At 46.8% G+C, this 16,381-nt stretch overlaps 1 protein-coding gene across 2 annotated transcripts; it reads left to right on the top strand.

Annotated features, from left to right (window-relative positions):
• The first annotated feature begins 7,842 nt into the window (after positions 1-7,842).
• Positions 7,843-15,668, top strand: Psmg4 (proteasome assembly chaperone 4). 2 transcript variants are annotated; one of them, XM_036188390.1, is made up of 3 exons: positions 7,843-8,124; positions 11,236-11,311; positions 15,478-15,668. In XM_036188390.1, exons 1-3 carry the CDS (start codon positions 7,951-7,953, stop codon positions 15,597-15,599), a joined length of 372 nt encoding a protein of 123 aa, XP_036044283.1. In that variant the 5' UTR covers positions 7,843-7,950; the 3' UTR covers positions 15,600-15,668. The 2 variants fall into 2 exon arrangements, with proteins under 2 accessions (XP_036044283.1, XP_036044285.1); XM_036188392.1 differs by lacking the exon at positions 11,236-11,311 and having other exon boundaries at positions 15,478-15,552.
• Positions 15,669-16,381: the final 713 nt, after the last annotated feature.

Below are 16,381 nucleotides of genomic sequence, written 5' to 3' on the forward strand. Positions count from 1 at the left end.
CATATGTTCTAATGTCCTCTCTGTTGTTGTGCTAAAACACTCTGACCAAAGGCAGCTTGAGGGAGGAGAGCATTTACTCACCTTCCTAACCATCACTGAGGGAAATCAGCACAGGAAGTCAAGCAGGGACCCAAAGACAGAAACCAGAGAGGAACACTGCCTGCTTGTTCTCTGTCTCACTCATAGGGTGATGCTGAGCTAGCTTCCTTATACAGCTCAGGACCACATGGCGCTTCCTACAGTGAGCTGGGCCCTACTACATCAAAGAACAATCAAGATAATCCCTGACAGACTTGCCCACTGTCACTACTCCAGAGGTGGTGGGACCTGGGAGAATGGAGTGAAAGAATGAGGCAGTCTAAAGTCTCATGCAATAGTCAATTTTGTTCAGAGCAGCAAACAATTTATGCTCTGCTCCGATGGTTAGGAAAATTCATGAGTAAAGTTCGCATGCTTTATACAATATACAATAACAAAGACAAGCTGAGTGTGACAAAAACATGTCTTTCCACAGAAGCACACAAAGGACAGTTTAAACATATCTGATAGTCAATAGTAAGTAGTAACAAGTAATCTGAAATAAATCCACTCCACTTTTGTCCTGTTTTCTTGGAGTGTTTCCTCAAGCACTCAGAATTCTCACAGGACTCCATTTCTGGGCTGTGTTCTAACATCTCACAAACCGATACAATAAAAGCAATTCCTCAATTGAGGTACTTCTCTCGATGACTGTAGGTTGTATGAAGGTGACAGTTAAGGACAACATGTTCTGTGAAGCACATTTAGGAACCCTGGAAAGGTGGCACCATCTGGGGCCCTATGCACACAAAATGCAAACATACTGGAATATAGATCTGTCCTTGTCCCAGTAAGTTGCTGTCTTTGTGGATAGGAGAAACACAAAGTCACCAGCTGCTGCCATGTGGCCAGTTGTTGAGGAATGCTTCTTGAGGCTTCAGGATAGGGTCTCTGTGAACTGGTCAAGGATATTTGGTGGCACAGAAGCAAAATCATCTTTTCTAAGTGGATTTCAAATAGTATAATCTTCATCTCTGCTACAGTGACTCATTTGCATATGTGCCATCCCTGAGATGGTAGAAGGCAGGGCTTGAGTGATGCCAACTGATGGAGTCATGCTGTCTTCTTTGGTGGGCCTTTGCTGTCATACAACAATTCTCGCATGGTCCAGACTCTTCATTCTGAGGCCACACCCAGACCTCCTTAAGCTTCATCTTCCAGTTATTTTATCAACATGTCCCCCTACAAGTACGGCCACATCCCATGAGTCCACCCTAGCCTTGGGCTACTGCTTTATCCACACAATATGGATAACCAGGCCCATTGCATGAGTGAGGCCCCTCAAGTTCATTTTGTACCTCTCTGCTGGTCCTCCTCCAAGCCAGTCTGGCCTTCAGCCGTTACTATCTCCCTGTGCCACGGTAGTGGATGGTGCAAAGGGCATTGGTGAGACAGAGATGACAGTGACATAATGCATTAATTTGATTCTTAGAAGATGTCTAGATAGTTTTGATCTCTTATGACAGAGGGTGGTGAGTCAGAACCCTGGCCTAAACTGTAAACATCCATTGTGTACATCTCATGGGAATATAAACTGTTTTTGTTCCTTTTTTCCCTTCCTGAGTAGAGTGAAAAAGAATGCATCCATGGAGTCCTTGGCCACATGCCATGTGCTTGAAGCCTTACTATATTACTCTAGCAAAGATGATGGTAATGGTCGCATTCATACTGGTGTGTGTGTGTGTGTGTGTGTGTGTGTGTGTGTGTGTGTGTGTTGGATTTATATAGTCTACTGCCAAGAGTTTCCAGTGCCTATTGTCTATTGAGGTGACATATTCTGTTTTCATCTTCTATATTTGACTGATAGAATAATAGAGACAGGACAAGGATGGCCATCATTGCATCTTTGGAATCCTCCTTAATGTCTACCCTCCTCCTCCTCAGGATGCAATACTGTTTCACTTGCTTACTTTGGCTGAGTGATAGTAATCTTAGAGGCTTCCATTTGGCTTTCTCCACTTGGTGTAGGGACTGGACCAGCTTCCAAGTCTATGTATCCCAATTGCGTGGGGAGCAGGGGAATGACCTCAGTGGATCTATAGACAGAGTGCACCCTTGGCAGGACTCCTCTGTTGCTTGGTTCTTATATGCTCCAAAATAGCAGAATAAACCATGCTGATACATCAGATTGCCGGGCCTCTTTCTAGCTCTGACCTTTGACACATTTAGGCCTTCCTGTTTCCCTGCTGTACTTTTACCTGAGTAGCCAGTGATCCCTTGGGGGAAGGACTGGGCTCTGAACAAAGGATCATTCTATTTGGTTGAAAGTGACTGCCCTCAGCTTTGGATCATGCGCTCTTTTTTTTAAAAAATTAATTAATTAATTAATTAATTATATTTATTTATTTATTTAATGTATATGTGTGCTCTATAGACTTTGTGCCAGAAGAGGGCATTGGATCCCATTACAGATGGTTGTGGGCTACCATGCTGGGAACTGAACTCAGGACCTCTGGCGGAACAGCCAGTGCTCCTAACCACTGAGCCATCTCTCCAGCCCTGGATCATACTTTCTGGATGTCTTCTGGTGTGTAAGGTGAATGCCTCATCTGACCTCCTGGTGCCCATCAGAGTCACTCCAAATCAGGCCAAAGTGGCCTTTATACTGTTATCTTTGCCATTTGTCCTATCAGGCACAGAAACCACTTTATTTACTGAGGCTAAAACCAGGGCTCATCAAAAACTCTACCTCTAGGAAGCTGGTTGGTCCTGGAGGACTCCTGTCTCTGGAACACTGGAATTACAGCTGGGTTGCCATGTGTCCTTGGCTTTTATGTGGGCTCTGGGGATCTGAACTCAGGTCCTCACGCTTGCACATAAACACTTTATCCTTTGAGCCTCTTCCCCGGCTGCCCCTTTCACATTTTTGGAATATTATTTGTATAAAGGTGTCAGGTGTTCTGTGTTATGTGAGTGGGTCAAAGAAAGAGGTCACTTCAAGATCAATTTTAGGCCTGTGTGGCAGCAGGGGGGAGCAGCTTCTGACAGACTGAACCTTGAACAGCCCTTCAAAGGTGTATTTATTGACGGTTACACAAGGTTGTTTTTGGATAAACAAGTTCCTCATCCCCAAGTCCCTGATCTGATCCATGTCTTTCTGAAGGAAAGCATCACACCCCACCACTTTAGTCTTCATTTTGTACTTTTTGCAGTTCCCAATAATCCAAGAGCTCCAGGTGTGCCAGAAGTGTCTTGTGACTAAAGTCATGCAAAGGTTGCTTCAGAAAAACAACTCTATAAATCACAGAAAACAGTCACTGATTTCCACCATGATTTCTTCAAGGTCAAAGTACTTCTAGCAAACAACTGTTCTGTTCTAATGTTTACACTCAATACAGTGACTCTGCTAGATTGCTACAACGCAACAGAGTTCCATTATGATATTTCCCTACATGCATCTGATGCACTTTAATCATATTATTCCTTCTGTTGATCCTTTTTCTGTCTCTGCACTGTTCTTTGTGGATTCCTCACCTGCTGTTTCATTAGAGGAGATTCTATGTCTACTTTCCATGTTCCAGGAATGTCCTTTGCCTGAGGGTGGTACCCTTCCTGTTATCTGCATGGCTTCAGGATTGTTTAATTTTGTTTACTGCTATCATGTTGATAGTTTAGACTAAACTACAGACAATCTCTAACTCTATGATGGTATGGCAGTGATATGTATTCAGCAGAAACTGTATTTGGAATTTTATATCTGGAATTTTCCTAGGATAGCAGTAAGTAGTTGTTTCCTCTCAGGGAAAGTCAGGCAGATCCCAGTTGGCCATGCAGGGCCTTACTGACACTCCACAGTAGGCTATGGTCAAAACTGGAATGCCGAGGCTAGGTGTGGCACAAGCATTTCCCACGTACTATGGATATGTTAGTTACATTTCCATTGCTGTAATAAGACACAAGACAACTTACAGAAGAAAAGAGCTGATTTGGGGATTATAGTTTCAGAGTTCTCATCCATGATGATGTGTAACGAGTCTTTCTCCAAACCATCAGCTCCCAAATAATGACAAGACTTCTTATTAATTATGAAATCTTGACCTTTAGCTTAGGCTTGTTCCTAACTAGCTCTTAGAAGTTAAATTAATCCATCTATATTAATCTACATTTTATTACATGATGTTTACTTCTCTTCCATCTTGTACTTACTGTTCCCTCTCCATGTCTCCTGAGTGCCTTGATTCCCCCTCTTCTTCTTTTCTCTCCCCAGAAATCCTACCTATACCTCCTGCCTAACTATTGGCCGTTCAGCTTTTTATTATACCAATCACAGCAATACACTTCCACACAGTGTGCATATATCCCACAACAATGGTGGAGTGGAGGTAGCAGGTAGCAAATGACTAGCACATCCATAGAGAGCTCGAATCTTGGACAGCAAGCAGAGGCTGAGAGCACACCAGGAAGCCTCAGAGTCTACCTCCAACAAGCCACACCCCCTAATCCTTCCCAAACAGTTCCACCTACTGAGGACCAAGTATTCAAACATATGAGCCTATGAGGACCATTCTCATTGAAACTACCACAATGGGCTTACTGTAACCCCATGGAAAATTAGAGTGCCATCTTCACAGAGCTTATGGTACTGTGGACCGAGCAGAGGCTTATCATGTATCTTCTTTGGTAAGGCCTTTAGTCAATTATTTTACCTTTTCTTTTACTCCTCTCCCTTCCCCTGCTTACCTCCATTTTTGAGACAGAGTCCCACTATGTAACTATGCAGGCTTGGCTGGCCTGGAAACTCCTAGAGATCTACTGGCCTTTGCCTGTGCTGTGATTAAAGCATATGCCACCATGCCTAGATTCAGCCTCAGGTTTTGTTTTGTTTTATAATATAATTCTTTAATGATTCTTTGGGAATTTCACATCATGAACCCCAATCCCACTCACCTCCCAATACCTCCATATCCTTCCATCACCCTTGCAGCACCCCAAGAAATGCTCCCCTAAAAGCAATTAAAAACAAAACAAAACAAACAGGCAAAAACAAACAAACAAACAAACAAACAACCCACCTAACTCCTCCATCTTTCCAACACCTCTTCATTCATCCTTGTGGCATTGGGTGCTGCCGTGTGCCACACAGTACACCCCTTTTCCCAATCAGCCTCACCCAGAAATGTTCATTGCTGTGAGTCATTGATCTGGTTCAAGGCCTCTGGCACACTCATCATCACTGGACCCTCATGGAGACTCCTCTCGGATATCCTGCTATTGCCCTGGGTTATTCTATGGTTATTGTTCTGCAGGACCAGTCCTTTCATGAGCTCCAGCAGGTCATAAAGATGGGGTAGATGTTAGGGTGGGCCAACCTAGGCCCAGGATGTGAGTCTGGGTGGTAGCTGAGCTGATTGGTCCAGGCCACTGGGACAGGACCCCTCAGGTGAGGGGTGGGGCCATCTCTCCTGAGTGCAGGGAGGCCAGCTCTCCCATGTGGGGGTGCAGCTCTCCTGCTGCAGTATCAATTGAGGGGCAGCGCCAGCTATCCCAGGGCCAGTGAGGGGCTGAGCTGAAGCCCTAGGTTTTTAAAAAGGAGATCTTTGTTTTGATTCTCAGACAGCGTCTCCCTGTGTAGTCTGTGTTGGCTTGGAAATTGCCATGTAGCCCAGGCTGGCCTTGAACCCATGCTCCTCTTGCCTCTCAACCTCCATAGTGCTGGGATTATAAGTTTGAACCACAATGTATGGATTACTCATTTGCATTTATTTATTTTTAATTTTTAAAAATTTTATTTGATGTGTATGGGTGTTTGCCTGCATGTGTGTCAGTGTACCATGTGTGTGCCTGGTGCCAATAGAAGTCAGAAGGAGTGTTGGAATTGGAGTTAGACAGTTATGAGCTGCCATGTGGGTGCTGGGAACTGAAACCAGGTCCTCTGAAAGATCAGCCAGTGCTCTTAACCCTGAGCCATCCATCTCTCCAGCCTCCCACAATTTAAGTAAGTAAGTAAGTAAGTAAGTAAGGAAGGGAGGGAGGGAGGGAGGAAGGAAGGAAGGAAGGAAGGAAGGAAGGAAGGAAGAAAGGAATGTTAATTTTATTATTAAGCTTTGAGACTTTATTATATATATTTGGTTTTTCGAGACAGGTTTTCTCTGTGTAGCTTTGCGCCTTTCCTGGATCTCACTTAGTAGACCAGGCTGGCCTTGAACTCACAAAGATCTGCCTGCCTCTGCCTCCCGAGTGCTGGGATTAAAGGCATGCACCACCACCGCCCGGCTTATTATATATTTTGACTATAAATTCTGTATAAGACATTTGCTCTGTAAGTACTTTCTTCTAGTCTATGGCTTGTCTTCCATCCTTCCCTTCCCCTTCCTTCCCTCCCTCCCTCCCTCCCTCCTTCCTTCCTTCCTTTCTTTCTTTCTTCAAGACAGGTTTTTTCTGTGTAGCATTGGCTGTCCTAGAACTCGATCTGTAGCCCAGGCTGGCCTCTAATACAGAGACCCACCTGTCTCTGCCTCTCGATTACTGGCTTAAAGGTGTGCAACCTAGTCTACAGAACGAGATCCAGGAAAGGCGCAAAGCTACACAGAGAAACCCTTTCTTGAAAAACCAGAAACCAGCCAACCAACCAACCAACCAAAAAACCCTGCTGCATTACCAGTTTTGTGTTACTAAAATGAAATACCAGAGGCAATTAATGTTATACAGAGGAAAGATTTTAGCTTACAGTGTTGGAGATTCAGGAGCTCAGTATCTGCATTGGCTGACTTATGGTGAGGATATCATGGGGAACCAATGGTTAGTGAATGGTGGGTGGCAGTCATAGGAGCACAAATCAGGGCAGAGGTCACATCTTGAGTCAAGTGTAGGGAGAAAGGGGATGGGTGTAGTTGGGCTTGTTGCTTTGATAGTAATACCTCAGGACCGCTGCTGGGGAAATATCTCCTGGTCCTCAGTGAAGTAGCCTTCCAGACAGGCCCTCTCTCCCCATCATTTCATGGTCTCCCAAGAGGACCAAAACATCTCATCATGGATCTAGGGGGCCACATGCCATATTCAAACCATATCATCCTTTTACACCTCAGTTTATTTCACTTAGAATCACTGCAGAGTTAAGCAGACCTCCTACAGCCCCTTGAGCCTTCAAGTCAGCAGTAAAAAGCTAGAACTGGGCAGGAAGGTTTATAGGCCTCTCTCAACCCACCAAGGGTCTCATTCCAAACTTTAGTGTCCCAGTGATTAAAATTAAAGGGTCCCTGGGTAGGCATATCACCACACTCCATAGTGCTTCCCATGCACTCTCACATTCTCTCTCACATCTTAAAAGCTCCCTACTTGTATTTCCATTTTGCTCATGAGGAAACCAAGTTTCAGAGAAGTTAAAAGGGTTAGCGCAAGGCCTGTATTATACATGATGGCAACTAGGAGTGTGCATGCCTGTGTCCAAAGAGCCTGTCCTCCCGCCAAGGTCTTTTTAAAGCTTTCTTCCAGGATCATTGCTGTTAAGTAGGGATATCTATGTCCAAGGCTTGCTTGCTGCAGAGACAGCCAGGAGAGGGAATGGGAGGTGGAGGCTGCTAAAACGCTCAGAGTGAATGTCTGGGCAAAGGAAGACGCCGAGGCTGGCTTCAGCCCACTTACACGCACTCCTGGGAGAAGGGAAAGGACAGGGGGAGTTCAGAGAGTCCCCAGAGGTCACTGTCAGACTCCTAGGAGAGACTGGGTTCCCTCCTAGATGTACCTTTGTGAACATCCTGGGTCTAGAGCAGGCTTAGGGCAGCCCCCAAGCCCCGCCCCCTCGCGTTCGCCCCGCCCCATCCCGGCGCGCGCATCTGAAAGTGAAAGCGCGCTGGGCCTCTCGGCGCTCGCTCTCTCTGGTCTAGTCGCCCGCGCCAGCCTGGTTTCCGTGCCGTGGCCCCGGTGGCGGGCGGGATGGAGGAGCCGCAGGCCGCCGCGGGCGCGGACGTGTTGCTTCACAATTTCAGCGCAAGGCTGTGGGAGCAGCTCGTCCACTTCCACGTCATGCGCCTGACAGACTCGCTCTTCCTGTGGGTGGGGGCAACGCCGCATCTACGCAACCTCGCGGTGGCCATGTGCAGCCGCTACGTGAGTGTGGGCGGGGCCTGGGCAGGAGGGGGGTGGGCCAGGAACTTGGTGGGGATCTGGGGGCGGGGCCTAGACCGAAGGGCCTGGTGGACTTCAGTGGGGAGGGTGGCAACTGGGAACGGGAGAGGGGGCTGGGACGGGAGGGGCGAGTGGGAATGAGGCTGATCACGTGTAGCCGGAGGGTGTTCTTAGGGCCTTGCGCGCGTCCTCAGGTCTTTCCCCGGATACCATGGACTGGAGTCCCTTCGGCTTGCTTCTAGACCGGTGGCGAACCCTGGAGTCAGTCCGCACTCCTTAAGGGACGCTCGCTCAGCCCAGCCCCTGAGCTCTGAGCCCACCAGAAGCTCTGCTCTCCTTGCACCAGCACCCCAAGATGTGTGTGCGCTTGCCATCAGCCAGTTTTGTTTGGTTGGTTAGGTTTTGTTTTGTTTTGTTTTGTTTTTTCCACACTGACGTTTAAGATTTACATTGGGTTTAGAAAACTTTTTTTTTCCCTTTTCTGAACTTGGAGCTTCGATTTAATGATAGGTACTTGACCGACAAACTAAAGACGAACTTTCTTTCCCCTCCGCTGTTGGTCCCACAGCCCTTCATCTCTGTATTGGCAACCCCACCTAGTCTGAGTGTTCATCAGCTGTCCTTGGCCCTCCCTTCTTGCGTCCAGAGTCATTAAACCCTGGGTACCTCTGTCAGTGAAAAATGTGAGCTAGTGTGACTCCGCCTTGATGTCTGTCACCCAAAGCTAGAACCTCTCTCTGTTTCCCCCTTGCTGACTGCATGGCTTTCCTAGGGCTGTTCTAACAAAGTGCTATAAGCTGGGTGCAATAAAGCACTGGTTTATTTTCTAAGTTCTGGAGATCCCAAGTCCAAAACCTGGAAACTGAAGGAAAAACCATCCCATGGGGCCTCCAGCTTCAAGTGGTTTGCTGCAATCATCGTTAGCCCTTGGCTGTTAGATGCCCTACTGTGGTCCTCCTTACCACATCACAGGGCTGCTTTCTCCCTGTGTGTCTGTATGGATGTCTTATCAGAGGGCTCTGGCCTCCTCTCCAGGGCTGGGCATTGAATATGAGGCCTTGCTTGTGCCATGCAAGTGCTCCACTGAATGGAACCCCCACTCCTTGTCTCTTCTTTGAACATACCACTCATAAAGATGAAGGGCGCTGGTATGAGCGTGTGTGTGTGTGTGTGTGTGTGTGTGTGTGTGTGTGCATGCGCGCGCGCAAGCGCGCGCGCATGCACACTGTACACAGAGGCAAAAAAAAAAAAAAAAAAAAGGCAGGTCAGACATTGCCATTCTTCTGCTAAAGATCCTTCATGATGAACCTGAATACAATCCTCAGACTTTGGTGACCCTCACAGGTCCTGTTTTCTCTTAGTGTTCTTTCCTGCCCAGTCACTCCTGTGATGCTGGCCGCCTCTGAAGTTTTAGTGTTCCAAGGCAAGGTTTGTGTCTGGTACCTCTCAGACTGCTCATTAAGTCATTTGGAGAATAGTTGAGACTTCTTCAGGGAGTCCTGAATGGTAGCCAGTCAGGCGGTAAGGACTATGTAATCAAGTTTTACTAAAACGTGGCCACATCTGTCTGTGCAGGTAGAGCCTGGGTGGGGCAGCTTTTGTGCTTTGATGGCAAGGCTGAACAGTTCTACTAGAGGGCCTGTGGCCACTGAAACCTAAACTGTTTACTGTCTGATCATTCCTAGACAAGAAGTGCTGGTCCATGGAGGAAATTGCCAAAGGGTGTGTGTGTGTGTGTGTGTCCGTGTCCCTTCTCTTCCTCCTAAACTTGTATGTCTTTTTCAACAAACGGTGGAGAACAGAAATCACAGGATGAAGCCGCTTCTCTAACTGGCCTGTCTTGACAGCAGTAGGGGGTTTGGTACCCAGAGAGGATGATGCTGAGCCTAAGCAGTCCTGAGGGTGGCTGGCCTGGGATATAAGGTATTCCTGACCTGTGTATGTCAGGGATCAAAGGAGGTGCTCCCACCTTAGTAAATATGGCCTTGAGCATGTTTCTACTGAGAGACCAATGTCCTATTTGAAAGTAATGAGCTATGTTAAGAACAGTAACAAGATGAGGTTTAAAATTTTATTTTTGGAGCAACAAAGCCAGCTGGTAAGGTAGGTTTACTTCAGGAGGGTTAAGTTTAAATATTGTTATATTTAAGCCAAATGTCGAACTCAGAGTCTATAAACAGCAGGTTTACCATTATACTTTTGTATTTTTTTCAGCCAAAACATTTTTTTTTTTCAGAAAAGGATTCATTTATTTCCTGTTTTAATTTTAGTCTTGTTTTCTATATACCTAAAGAAATTCTGAAAGTGACTTTAGCCCTTAGGAAATAATGTTTGATCAGTTCAGTTGTCTCCACCTGAATAGTGTGGCCAGGGTACCAAACCCCAGAGCAAGGTAGTGAGTGGGCTTTTTCCTTTTCAAACAAGTTTTTTTTGGGGGTGTGGGTGGGTAGGGGGTAGTGGTGGTGGTGGTGGATATTGAACCAAGGCCCATGCTAGGCAAGCACAATTCTGTGTTACATTTTATTATTTCTTAGCCAAGACAAGACTGGTCAGCCATTTCATACAGAGCTTTAATTTTGCTGTTTGGATGCTGGTAGCTGGTGTCTTTTCGAAGTCCTAGGTCACTTACTAACCTTTAGAAGCCCTCACAAGCCTTCAGAGAATGAGAGCTAGAGGCTTTCCTGAGGAAGGCAGGACCTTGCTTCTCAGTGAGGAACTAGACCAGGCACCCAGACTCTGATCACATTTCTTACTGGGGTCATAATGAGTTCATTTGCTTCCCTTCTGATTGGAATGCCCTTCAGCATACTTGGGAGTTTGTAACACAAAAACAGTCCCTTTATGTGAAATCGGTCATAGGGTCTATAAACAGCTCCATGGGTCCCATTACAGGTGGCTTCTGTTTGCCCTAATTTTACTGCCTCTTCTGTGTTGGGTCATCTGGCTTTTGGCTGTTGACAAATGCCAGCCCCTGGGGACATTTGTATGTCCTCTTCTTGCCCCGACACCTTGTGTGGAACCCAGAGCTGCCTGGTTGAGGAGAATCCACAGTAAACTCTGCTCTTTTTTTTTTTTTTTACTTTTTCTTTTTAGGACCCCATCCCTGTGTGCACCTCCCTGTTTGGAGACACTTCCGACGCGACCTCCAGTGGCCTTGCCCAGCGCTTAGGTATGTACACATAGCTAGTGCTTGTGACCAGCCAGGTGTGACCCACTGCTGCATGTCCTGGGGCAAATGACGTCAGAAGTCAAGAATCTTCATATTAGGGACAACTGCCTCCTCAGTACTGTTGGAAGCAGACCTCTGTCCTTTGGGTCTTTTTATGGGACACATCTACCTGTCCCTGTGTCAGCTGTCTCAGTATCATGCCCCCAGGGAACTTTTGGAAGCTCCCACATCCTTCTTGGCTCCCCACTTGAATCCACGAGCTGATTTATTTTCTTTCAATGAGTATTTCATCTCCTTGTGGGAGAGAATGCATCTGCCCAGGGGCAGCTGCTCAGGGTGGCTCCCTGGGCCTTCCTGGCAATTTCTGTGGGGGGAGCCTGTGGCAGGAAGGACTGTTTCTCAGGCTCAGTATAACAGCCAGAGCTTAGTAAAGTGAATGCAGAGTGCAGTGGGTGTTTACCCAAAAGCACGAGATTGAAGGCTCCCCTCTTCCCAGATGTGCCCTTTTTTTTTCATTATAAATGTTCAGTTGATTTAGGAAAGAATAACTTGTGTTTTATGATCTGCAGCCCTAGTTGCCCATGGCTGGTATGCACAGGGGATCCTCATCAATGGCTCAGCCTTTGTGTTTTCCAGCATCCCTAGTCATTTCTGAGCCCAGTGATCCCAGCCAGGGATCCCCTGAATTCTAGCCAAGGGGATGTGATGGGAAAGAGCCCAATCACCAGTTTTAAGAAACGGATATATCAGTTTGTATTTGGAGTTGTACAAAGAAAATTGTATGATCTTGGTAAGTAGGAAAGTCTGTCAGTTTTAGTCGCCTACACAAACGCAATTAGCACACAGCCCAGGAGGAGCACCGCCAATTCAGGAAGGCTCCAGACTCGTCGTAGCCTATGGTTAGAGGCCAGGGAGAAGAGAGGTCACAGGAACTTTCAGGGTCCTAGGCTGGAAACAAATGGAAGTAATTTTGAGTCTGTAGGAAAGAATTTCTGTTGCGTCTATACCGAGGCTTCTCGTTTTTGCCCTTTCCCTTCGGTGTTTACATTTTCTCCCCTGTGAAAGTCAGTGGGGACATGATACTCTTTGCTTCTAAGTGCTTCCTTGTGTGTTTTTAAACACAGAAGTGCTAACACACTTATGTCAAGCAGATTATTGTTGCTCATGTCCACTTGACAGAGTCGAGGGAAGTAGCTATACATGTGGGGACAGGATGCTGGGTTGAGCTGCAGTGACAGTCCCTAGTAGAGAAGAATGGCAACAATTTGTCTGGCATGCCATGAATAAAAGACTTTTTTTTTTTTTTTTAAATTAAAGATGGTATTTTTAATGTATATATGTGTATGTCTTAGTATGGGTTTGTGCATGTGAGTGCAGTGCCCTTGGAGGCCAGAGGAGTGTTGAATCCTCTGAAGCTGGGGTTACAGGTAGTTGTGAGCCATCTGACATAGGTACTAGGAACTAAACTCCAATCCTCTGCAGGAACAGTATTTGTTCTTAGTGGCTGAGCCATCTCTTCAGGCCCTAAGGTATAACCCAGGCTGGCCTTAAATTTATGATTCTCCTGCCTTTGCCTTTTCAACATATCCTAGTGTGTGCCACCAATGATTCTATACCAAAAAATGCAAAGTTGGCTCAAGAATATCTATGAGATAGAGGCCTAATACCAGGTTTTGTGCAAAGTAACTCAGCAACCTGGCATGGCTGCTGGCATCTTAGAAAGGATCAGTGCTGCACAGTGCTCAGAATAAGGACTCGTTCAGCAAAGTCTGGCTGACTGGTCTCTCGGGCCTGGGCAGGTGTCAGTAACATGATAAAGATAGAGGTGACCTGCAATAACATCTATGGAAGAGGAATGCAGTCCAGATGAGAGCTGGGCTGCAGGGTTCTCAGTGGCTGTGGAAGCATTGCATCATAGCTTTGCATGCAGGAGGAGACGCTGAGCACTGGCCGCCTTTCAGAGCAGTGATGGCCCTGGAAGGTTGAGCCACAGACACAGTGGCCCCCTTAGCAATTAGACTGATCGGAGCTACAGTGCAGTGGGCCCTTGTGGGGAGAGGGGAGGCCATGCCACTGCCACTGAGAGACTAAGCACTGTGATTTTTTATTTTTTATTTTTATTTTATTTACTTATTATATATATACAGTGCACATATCCCTGCAGGCCAGAAGAGGGCACCAGATCTCATTACAGATGGTTGTGAGCCACCATGTGGTTGCTGGGAATTGAACTCATGACCTCTGGAAGAGCAAGCCGTGCTCTTAACCTCTGAGCCATCTCTCCAGCCCAACACTGTGATATTTTGGCCCCTTTCTGGGGGGTCTTGGTGGATCTCACTATCTTGCCATACTTGACTGGTTCTCAGATCATTTTCTACACTAGCAATTCCCTGGCTCCCTCTTGCACCTAGGGGAATGGGATAGGGAGGTGGCTGGGGTGGGAGTGGGGTAGGTGGGGACTTGTTGGGTCTCCCTGCTCTGCTCCTCGGGCTGAGCAGAACACTGTTTGGAACCCCTGGGCACACTGCATGCAGCAAACTGGTGGCTGGTCCAAACAAAATGCTGTAAGCCATTGTAAGGCACTGTCCTCTGTGCTAACTGAACACCTGCTTCTGTCCAGATGCCCTCCTCCCCTTCTTTGAAGACAGAGTCTATCTTTCTTGATTCGGCTGGCCTAGAACATAGGGTTAGCTTCCCATCTCTGCCTCCTAAGTGCTAGGATTTTGGATGACATATGTACCAGTAAGTCTGGCTACATCCTTTCATTTATTTATGTTTTTACATTGTTTTTTTTTTTTTTAAAGAAAACAACAAGCTGGGTGTGGTGGCTCACACCTTTAATCCCAGCACTTGGGAGGCAGAGGTTGGTGGCTGAGTTGGAGACCATCTTGATTTACAGAGCTACTCCTAGGACAGTCAGGGCTACACAGGGAAACCCTGTCTCCAAAAACTAAAAACCCAAAACAAAATAAAACTCAGCTTTATTGAGATGTAGTTCATGTGCCATACAATCCACTCAGCTATTCTTAGAGCAGAGGCTGGGCTCTTTTAGAGACACATCAGCTGCCCAGTCAATGGCATATTCCCCAAGATCCCTTTATCTAAAAACAAACAAGCTCTAAACAAACCAAACACACAGTCTTAAATATCTAATAAAGGAAATAATTAAAAAGGTCTTTGGGAGTCTGAGGCCTAACTGCCTTTGATTTACCAAGGAGGATCTGGAGTCCAAAGGTTTCAGGCTGTGGTGGAGTGGGGAAGATCAGGTTGAAGTTCGCTTTGCCTCTGTCCTTGATGATACCCTCTTCCGACTTCAGGCAAGAGTTGAGAGAGGACAGAGTCACCACACATGGTATATTCGACAGCAGGCTTTAGGTCTGTGGCTACCCCAGCCTTACTGCCTGAAGAGGAGGGTGAGGTCACCAGACTAGAGGGGAGGATTGGTGTTCTGACAGGTGAGAAGTAGTTTCTGCTCCTGCCCTGGGCATGGGTGAGGCCAGGGAAGAGGTCAGGCCACTGCCCAGGCATTGCTGAATGAGAGCCTGGCTTGATCTTGCTGCCTGCTTCTGCTCAGTGTATTGCCTTCTGGATTTTAGGCATGTAACTGAGCTTCATTTTGGCAGTTCCAGCAGTGCCTCGCCTATTTATTGGTTCTAGAAAATGCACATGCATGCCTGTGTGTGTACATATATACAAATATGTACATGTATAAAATAAGCATTACTCCTAGGACAGTGGAAAGTGATAGAGGTGGGTGGTGGTGATGGAGAGTGTCAATATTTTAATGTTTTTGAAATAACAGAATCCCAAGCCTTTGAAGCCAAAAGCCCCATGTAGGGTAGAGGTTCTCAGATACTATTGTGTGGTCACCTGAGAACTTTTTAGCATTGACTACTGGCCCCAACACTGTATCTTTCTCCTACAGGAGCTAGGGTGGGCTACAGACTCCTCAGTTCTTACTGAACTACAGCACTGCTGCTAGGCCTGTACTAAATCCACTGCTCCTGAGTCGAGGAGGGGCTAGATGTCTGTTTGCATGTCCAGCCCTTGAGAGTCTTCTCCAAATCCCATTCTCTTCCTAAGCACTTCTCAGCTCTAGGCAGGTTTGTGGAACATGGACTCATGGTATTTCGGTTGTGGCTGTCAACATATTTTTCTCTTTTTAGCCAGGAAGACCAGTAAACAGGTGTTTGTCAGCTACAACCTCCCCAACACAGACAGTAACTTCACGTTACTCGTAGAAAACAGGATCAAGGAAGAAATGGAGACGTTTCCGGAGAAGTTCTGAGTGGCAGGAGACAGAGGGTGGAACTTGTGTATAAATTACATTTCAATAAACAGGTTGGGTTGTGTCTCAGGCTGCATTCATACTTTGCTTTAAAGAGTTTATTTCCTGGGCTTTCTCCTCTCAGTGTGGGTGTCACAAGGCTCAAACTGCTGGGCATGGGAAGGAAGAAAGGGGGCAGAGTAGACACTTCTGACTGTTCAGTGCTAGAGAAAGGGGCAAACGGGATCCGAATAGTTTACAGCGGCTGCTTTGTTCACACATTCCTGGTGAGAGTCAAGAGCCACAGTGGCCGTGCTTTAGGCTCGTGTGGCAGGTCCAGGTGTGTGTGTGTGTGTGTGTGCGTGCGTGCGTGCGTGCGTGCGTGCGTGTGTGCGCGCGCGTGCGCGCGCGCGTACGTGTGTGAGACAGGGTTTCTAACTCTAGCCTTGGCTGTCCCGGAACTAGCTCTGTAGACCAGGCTGGCCTTGAACTCACAGAGATCTACCTGCCTCTGCCTCCCTAGTGCTGGGATTAAGGGTGTGCGCCACCACCTCCTGGTTTACTTGTGGTTTTTAAAGCTGCATTTGAACCTTAATGCAGCTTTCTAGACTTGTGGTCTCTGTGGAGTCTAGGTTTTTGGCTGTTCTTTCCATCTGAGAAATGGCAGTAATCCCTAGCTTGCTGGGTTAAGTGTGTAGAAATGCTTTGCAAATCGTACAGGATGTGACACATGTCAGCCTTGGTTTTAACTGCGTTTCATGGACACCAATGCCTCAGGCCCCTTTGCTCTTTCCTTTCTCCGT

Source organism: Onychomys torridus, chromosome 5 (assembly GCF_903995425.1).
Source record: "Onychomys torridus chromosome 5, mOncTor1.1, whole genome shotgun sequence".
In the NCBI taxonomy this organism is placed as follows: domain Eukaryota; kingdom Metazoa; phylum Chordata; class Mammalia; order Rodentia; family Cricetidae; genus Onychomys; species Onychomys torridus.